We start from the raw sequence: 8,357 nt of genomic DNA, 5'->3' as shown, positions 1-8,357 counted from the left end.
TCTTATAATCCTCTATTCAACATATTCAGTCATATCTCCTCCGTGACATAGCTGATGCCCCCCCCCCCCCCCACACAAATCCAATCTAATAGCATCTGTCACGAATACAGCCGAGGCTGCCCCTCCTCCTTGCTCGGGCAGGCTTCGGCGTTCGTCGTCACCGGAGTACTAGCTGCCACCGATCGATGTTTCTGTGTTACACTAGTCTTGTCTTTATTAAATCACACCTGTTACCCATTATGCTTATTTGTGTCCCTGTAATTACCTCTGTTTTCCCTCCTGAGTTTGTGCGTGATTGTCCGTTGTTTTACGTCGTTTGGTGAGCTGTTGTACTGCTCTTCCCTGCGTGGAGGGTTTGTTATGGTTTACTTTTGTTTAGTAAATCCATTCATTTTCTCAGTTCTGTGTCCTGCGCCTGATTCCGTTTCACCACTTCACCCAGACGTTGACAGCATCATTATTGATATCATGTGAAATTATATTTTTTCACTTACTTTTCCCTTTACATTTTCCCCTGTCACACCCTGACTCAGGGGACTCGTATATGTTCTATGTTGTGTATTTCTATGTTGGGTTTCTATTATGTGTAGATCTATGTTGGCCGGTGTGGTTCCCAATCAGAGGCAGCTGTAGCTCGTTGTCTCTGATTGGGGCCCATACTTAGGCAGCCTATTGGCACTAGTGGGTTGTGGGATCTTGTTCCAGTTAAGGTATGTTGTGCTGCGCTGCCTTGGACTTCACGTTTCGTTTTGTTTGTTGTGTTCAATATTTAATAAACATGTACGCATATCACTCTGCGCCTTGGTCTGACCTGTCGATGAACGAACGTGACAGAAGATCCCACCAGATCTGGACCAAGCAGTGTGCCGAGGAGGAGCAGAGAGGATGGACTTGGCAGGAGATGAGAGAGGATCTGGCAAGAAAGAGGGAGGCCCTGATCAGGGTGGAGAGGCAATCCCAAAAACATTTTTTGGGGGGGGCACACGGTGTGGACGACGAGGCAGCAGGAGGCCGTGACAGGGCGGATCTGCTGGTTAGGAGAGGAGGCCACCAGATTACGGGGGCCATTGGTTCAGAGGGAGCAGAAGGAAGATGTAGAGGCACGGCGAGAGGAGCTGGTTAGGCAGCAGAAGGAGCGGGGGTTAATAAAGGAACCCAGTCCCGCTTCTCGCACCAAGCCAGTGGTGCGCGTCGCCAGCCCGGCCCGGCCTGTTCCTGCCCCTCGCACCGAGCCAGTGGTGCGCGTCGCCAGCCCGGCCCGGCCTGTTCCTGCCCCTCGCACCAAGCCAGTGGTGCGCGTCGCCAGCCCAGTCCGGCCTGTTCCTGTTCCCTCGCACCAAGCCAGTGGTGCGCATCGCCAGCCCGGCCCGGCCTGTTCCTGTCCCTCGCACCAAGCCAGTGGTGCGCGTCGCCAGCCCGGCCCGGCCTGTTCCTGCTTCTCGCACCAAGCCAGTGGTGCGTGTCGCCAGTCCGGCCCGGCCTGTTTCTGCTCCTCGCACCAAGCCAGTGGTGCATGTTCCTAGTCCGGTTCGGCCCGTGCCTGCTCCTCGCACCAGACCAGTGGTGAGTGTGTCCAGTTCGGCACGGCCCGTGCCCGTTCCACCGGTGCCTGGTCCGGTACCAGTCAGCAGCTCCAGTCCGGAGCCAGAGCAGTCCGCTCCACCGGTGCCTGATCCAGCTCCGGTCAGCGGCTCCACTCCGGAGCCAGAGCAGTCCGCTCCACCAGGGTCCAGTCCAGATCCGGTCAGCAGCTCCAGTCCGGAGCCAGAGCAGTCCGCTCCACCGGTGCCCGGTCCAGCTCCGGTCAGCGGTTCCAGTCCAGACCCAGACGTCAGCCCCTCTCCAGGTTCGGGGTGTCCCACACCAGGGTCCAGACAGGACTTGGTACTTTGTGGGAGGAAGGAGAGGGGAAGCAGCGCTCCGAGGTCCAGACCAGACCAGGGGCGCAACAGGGAGGCGGAGAGTAAGAGGTCATCACGCCCAGAGCCGGATCCGCCTCCGAGGCGGAATGCCCACCCGGCCCCTACCCTGTTATGTTTATGTTGCGCGGTCGGAGTCCGCACCTTTGGGGGTACTGTCACGCCCTGACTCAGGGGACGCTTAAATGTTGCGTCAGGGTGTGTATGTTCTATGTTGTGTATTTCTATGTTGGGTTTCTAATATGTGTAGATCTATGTTGGCCGGTGTGGTTCCCAATCAGAGGCAGCTGTAGCTCGTTGTCTCTGATTGGGGACCATACTTAGGCAGCCTATTGGCACTAGTGGGTTGTGGGATCTTGTTCCAGTTAAGGTATGTTGTGCTGCGCTGCCTTGGACTTCACGTTTCGTTTTGTTTGTTGTTTTGTCGTTGTGTTTAATATTTAATAAACATGTACGCATATCACGCTGCGCCTTGGTCTGACCCGTCGATGAACGAACGTGACATCCCTCCACTTACTCCATGCTTTTAGACTATTCATTTTGCTTTCAAATAACTCAAAAAGAGAGCAAACGTTCTTTAAAATAACAATCTTTATTCATCTGTGCATTCCTCTGTACAAAAATCATCATCATCAGTTGAGGGACTGGTCTGTTTGTATTATAGGCAATATATTACTGCACATCACTTTACAATATAAAACGTAGCATTTTAACAATTACTGTACATGGGGGGGGTCCAACACATTGGGTTGTGATGACAATGGGTTTCATTATTATAAAGCCTTGCATTAGGAAACAGCAGGTTGGCATAAACACTTACTAATCACAAGGTACTGTGGAGTCTCTGCTGCTTTCACCCACTGATCTGTTTCCTTCATATCTGCATATGAAAAGGGCCCCTACTTCCTTTATAGTGGAATAGGTAGCGCACTATACAGGTGCCATTTCGCACACGTTCATGTTCTCCTATTGAAGAGATACACGTTCATGTTCTCCTATTGAAGAGATACACGTTCATGTTCTGCTATTGAAGAGATACACGTTCATGTTTTCCTATTGAAGAGATACACGTTCATGTTCTCCTATTGAAGAGATACACGTTCATGTTCTGCTATTGAAGAGATACACGTTCATGTTTTCCTATTGAAGAGATACACGTTCATGTTCTGCTATTGAAGAGATACACATTAATGTTCTCCTATTGAAGAGATACACGTTCATGTTCTCCTATTGAAGAGATACACGTTCATGTTCTCCTATTGAAGAGATACACATTCATGTTCTCCTATTGAAGAGATACACGTTCATGTTCTCCTATTGAAGAGATACACGTTAATGTTCTCCTATTGAAGAGATACACGTTAATGTTCTCCTATTGAAGAGATACACGTTGACTATAAAACAGCTTCATTTAGCTGTGAATACGTCACCAGTCTGAGGGAAGGGATGTAGTCTATCACCTCAGGTCCAGTAGTGTTCTAGCTATTGAAACATCATGCCCTTTTAATTCCTCATGTTTAACCTCTTTTTCCCAGAGGGGCCAGGAGAGAGCTGGCTTTCTCCGAACAGAACAGAACAGAACTGTGCTATTTTAAATCTGTGTGTATGTGTGTGTCTCTCTCCATCCCTCTCCATCCCTCTACGTCTCTCTCTCCATCTCTCTCCGTCTCTGTCTCTCATCTCTCTCTCTCCATCTCTCTCTCCATCTCTCTCCATCTCTCTCTCCGTCTCTCTCCATCTCTCCGTCTCTCTCCATCTCTTTCCATATCTCTCCCTCTCCGTCTCTCTCCATCTCGCTCTCCCCGTCTCGCTCCGTCTCTCTCCGCCTCCCTCTCCATCTCTCTCTCTCTCCATCTCTCTCCGTCTCTCCGTCTCTCTCCGTCTCTCTCTCCGTCTCTCTCCGTCTCTATCCATCTCCGTCTCTCTCCATCTCCATCTCACCATCTCCGTCTTTCTCCATCTCCATCTCTCTCCATCTCTCCATCTACGTCTCTTGTCTCTTGCTCTCCGCTCACATCTCTGTCAGACAGACAGACAGTCAGTCAGTCAGACAGACAGACAGACAGACAGACAGACAGACAGACAGACAGTCATTAGCATGCAGCAGCCTGGTACAGATGCCGAGAGCAGTCATGATTAATGGGGAACAGCACTTCTCTGTGTCTCTGGCCCACTGATAGCATGTGTGTGTATGTGTGTGTGTGAGTCTGCGTGCATGTCTGCGCGTGTGTGTGTGTGTGTTTGTGTTTGTGTGTGCGTGGTTGTGTATGGGTGTGTGTGTGTGTGTGTGTGTGTGTGTGTGTGTGTGTGTGTGTGTGTGTGTGTGTGTGTGTGTGTGTGTGTGTGTGTGTGCGTGGTTGTGTATGTGTGTGTGTGTGTGTGTGTGTGTGTGTGTGTGTGTGTGTGTGTGTGTGTGTGTGTGTGTGTGTGTGTGTGTGTGTGTGTGTGTGTGTGTGTGTGTGCGTGCGTGGTTGTGTATGGGTGTCTGCGCATCTACGTCTGTGTGTTCTCTGAAACAGCACTGCCTCTCTACTGATAGTGGTCACAGTGATAGTCATGTACTATAGACTATTATCACTGGAGGGCATGTAGATAGCCCACCTCAACCCTGCAGACACTAGAGGAGCTCTGTGATTCACTGGATACTGCAGGGATGACACTAGAGGAGCTCTGTTATTCAGCTAGATACTGCAGGGATGACACTAGAGGAGCTCTGTTATTCAGCTAGATACTGCAGGGATGAGACCCAGAGTCTGAGTTCCAAATGGCACCCTATTCCCTTTAGGGCTTTATTTCCCCATATGGCTCTGGTCAAAAGCAGTGCACTATACGGCTTGTAGGCTACTGGCTACTAGCCGCTCTACATGTTAGCATCTCAATGGAAAGGGGGAATGTATAATATTAAAGGCCTAACCAGCAGTAAATAAATGAATAATATTAAAGGCCTAACCAGCAGTAAATAGTGCAGGCCACTGAGCCCAGGTAGTAGGTTTAACTGGGAAGGGACAGCAATAGAAAATAGACTGCATGATATACTGAGCTCAGCTGGCATAGAACCACTAAAGGGGTATAAAGAGATTGAAACACTAGACTAAAGGGGTATAAAGAGATTGAAACACTAGACTAAAGGGGTATGAAGAGATTGAAACACTAGACTAAAGGGCAATAAAGAGATTGAAACACTAGACTAAAGTGGTATAATGGCATTGTCAGGTTGTGGGGAATTTTTGTTTTGTTTTGAGATGCATACCAGCAAGTTCCCGGTCCAAACTGTCGATTAATCTCTGTAGGTCTCCTGTGTCTCCCATCCTGGCTGCAGAGAAAAAGGAGAGCATGTGAGAAAGGAGAAATAGAGAGTGGTGGAATGGAACATTTCTGTGGAGAGACGCAGCAGTAGCAGTTCTAAGTTCACTGGCATTTCCTCCTTTGGACCAGAGCAGGAAATGTGATCCAACTCCCAGAATTATATAAGAAGAACCTGCATCCCAAATGGCACCATATTCCCTAGAGCCCTAAGGGCCCTGGTCAAATGTAGTGGACTATATAGGAAATAGGGTAACATTTGGAACACACAGAAGGAGTCAGGATACAACCCCTTGTTTAACCAAGATGGAAAATAAGATTCACAGACTCTTATTCAGCTGGCATTATAAAAATCACATCTTAAACAGCCCATAATATATAAAACTCAACTGAGCCAGTGAGGCGCCTGCAGCACACCTCAGACTGACCGACATGGACCTTATAGTGTTATGTTTAGCTTATGTATGGCTTATGAATGCTTTATGTAATGCTATGTATGTCTAATGCATGTCTTAAGTAGTGTTATGTATCTCTAATGTATGTCTTAAGTAGTGTTATGTATGTCTAATGTATGTCTTAAGTAGTGTTATGTATGTCTAATGTGTGTCTTAAGTAGTGTTATGTATGTCTAATGTATGTCTTAAGTAGTGTTATGTATGTCTAATGCATGTCTTAAGTAGTTTTATGTATGTCTAATGTATGTCTTAGGTAGTGTTATGTATGTCTAATGCATGTCTTAAGTAGTGTTATGTATGTCTAATGCATGTCTTAAGTAGTGTTATGTATGTCTAATGTATGTCTTAAGTAGTGTTATGTATGTCTAATGTATGTCTGAAGTAGTGTTATGTATGTATAATGCATGTCTTAAGTAGTGTTATGTATGTCTTAAGTAGTGCCTTGTGTGCCAGTATAATGGAGACAGACAGACAGGTGCCCCCTCAACCAGCACTCTGTGGTCTTTCCATTAACATTATTCCCTCATCCACATTAGACAATCTGGCCCCTTTCACCCACCCACACACAGCTGCTCCTACCCTGACAAAACCCTAAGCCCCCCCTCCACCCTGCCCAGATGAGGCTCGATAGCCCTGCAGGAGACAGGCTGTAGAAGCACCGCAGCCAAGCTTTGTCGTGTAAACTCAACTCAATGGTGATCGATGGTAATGCACTAATTATCTGTGTAAATGTGATAGTGATCTGTGTATGGACTGATAGTGATCTCCTACTACAGTGTTTCCCAACCCTGGTCCTCGAGTACCGCCAACAGTACACAGTTTTCGTTGTAGCCCTTGACAAACACACATCATTCAACTCACTGAGGGCTTGATGATTAAAATGTGGACTGTTGGGGGTACTCGAGGACCAGGGTTGGAAAACACTGTCCTACTACAACTCTAGCTGGTCAGATAGCTCAGAGCTGGTTTAGATGGTCAACTGATGGGTTGAGATGTAGTGGTATAGGTCTCCTTACCTTTGGCTGTCACTTTTATGCCTGCAGTGTGGAGCTCTTCTTCACTGGTGTTCAAACTGTTACCCAGAGACGCCTCACTGCCTGGAGGATGGGATGAGAGAGCGAGAGGAGGTTAGACCACAAGAACACAACTAATATATGCCAATTAGTAGTGCTTTTATACAAAGCAACTTACAGTCATGCGTGCGTACATTTTACATATGGGTGGTCTCATGAATCGAACCCACAATCCTGGCATTACAAGCTCCATGCTCTACCAACTGAGCTACAGAGGACCATTCTGACAGCTAAAGTTGAATATAACTTTCAGATTGAATGAGGTGCTAAATAAGATAATGCAGCCCTTCATCCACAGACGGTCATGCACATCCATTCCATTTAATGGAGCAAAGGTGCATTAGTTGAAATAGTGTTATTTTGCGTTACTCTCTATTTTCATGTAAAGTTGATGCATGTTCATGAGCCGATGATGTCGCCAGTGAAAACTGTCAAGTGTGGGTTGATAAGAGCGGTTCAAACCGCGGCTACCCACAGGCGTACTCTCCCGCTATTCTCCATCTGAGTCACCTTTTACGCACAAACATCACGCGCCCTCCTCCACGTATGTATGGGACACCCAACAACGACCATAAAGGTTTAGACCTAAAGGCTACTCACTGCAGTCACTATTGTCCTCCACGCCGCTGTCGCTGACCACTGAGCGGTCGTCCCCTAGCCCGGTGCGCCGTTTGGCTTCAGACAGGAGCCGCTCGTATGCGTACGGGACGCTTTGGGAAGGCTCTCTCAACTCCTCAACCACGTCAGCGAACTCCTGGAGCAGACCAGTTAGCTCCAGCTCCAAGTCTGATAGGGGATTTCGAATATGGTTTTAGTTAGAGTGAGAATAATTCAATTCAATGATTTAATTTAATTACTTTACACATGTGTTTTAATTAGCCTATTAATAATAGGCCTGAAGTGATACTTAAAATATATATTTATATGCCATTAAAAACTAAATAATTGATACCAAACAAAATCAGGCTATTTAAAATCAATCCAAACAAAATCAGGCTATTTGAAATCAATCCACATTAAAAATCTACAACAGCAGGACTAAAATGCAAGAAAAAACGCTGCAATAATCAATACCCTAATGATCAATATGTACAATCAAGCCAACGCTCAAGACCCACCTGAAAAGTTCTCTGTGGGCATTCTGAAGTTTTCTGTAGACATTCTGAAAAGCGGGAATAATGTGTCGATGACTACTAGAATACAGCAACTGTTCAAGAAGTCAAGTTTGAAGTTGACAAGTGGGGTCTTCTGTTTATAAAGCCTCCTTAGACTTTACTCACAACGGGAAAAGACGCACTCTGCAGCACCCAATCAGGTCACTGCTCGCGCGGCTTCTGTGGTTACAGTAGTGAGTGGGCGTCTCGAAAGTAACAGTAAAGGGCGAGGAAAATCTTTTCCACAAACGTAAACGAATGAACGGAACAGTCTCAGAAACCCCAAAATAGAATCTTATGCAACTCTGAGCCATTTTTCTGATGGGTTTTCCATGCGTCACAGAAATCCTCTCTATAATGCCAATTCAGTCTAGAGTCTAAAGGAAATTGACGAGTGGAATTATGAGATTTTCCTAAAATATTTTTTCTATGTTTTCAACCATTATGTAATAA

At 46.8% G+C, this 8,357-nt stretch overlaps 1 protein-coding gene across 1 annotated transcript; it reads right to left on the bottom strand.

Annotated features, from left to right (window-relative positions):
- Positions 1-3,887: 3,887 nt before the first annotated feature.
- On the bottom strand, positions 3,888-8,058 carry LOC121539183 (regulator of cell cycle RGCC). The gene is made up of 5 exons (XM_041847494.2): positions 7,869-8,058; positions 7,351-7,536; positions 6,694-6,774; positions 5,170-5,232; positions 3,888-3,938 (listed from the first exon to the last, which is right to left on the bottom strand). Exons 1-5 carry the CDS (start codon positions 7,909-7,911, stop codon positions 3,931-3,933), a joined length of 381 nt encoding a protein of 126 aa, XP_041703428.2. The 5' UTR covers positions 7,912-8,058; the 3' UTR covers positions 3,888-3,930.
- Positions 8,059-8,357: the final 299 nt, after the last annotated feature.

The sequence above is a fragment of the Coregonus clupeaformis genome, chromosome 3, assembly GCF_020615455.1.
Source record: "Coregonus clupeaformis isolate EN_2021a chromosome 3, ASM2061545v1, whole genome shotgun sequence".
Lineage (NCBI taxonomy): Eukaryota > Metazoa > Chordata > Actinopteri > Salmoniformes > Salmonidae > Coregonus > Coregonus clupeaformis.
The sequence above is the reverse complement of the archived record's forward strand: the minus strand, read 5'-3'. Positions and strand labels throughout refer to the sequence as shown.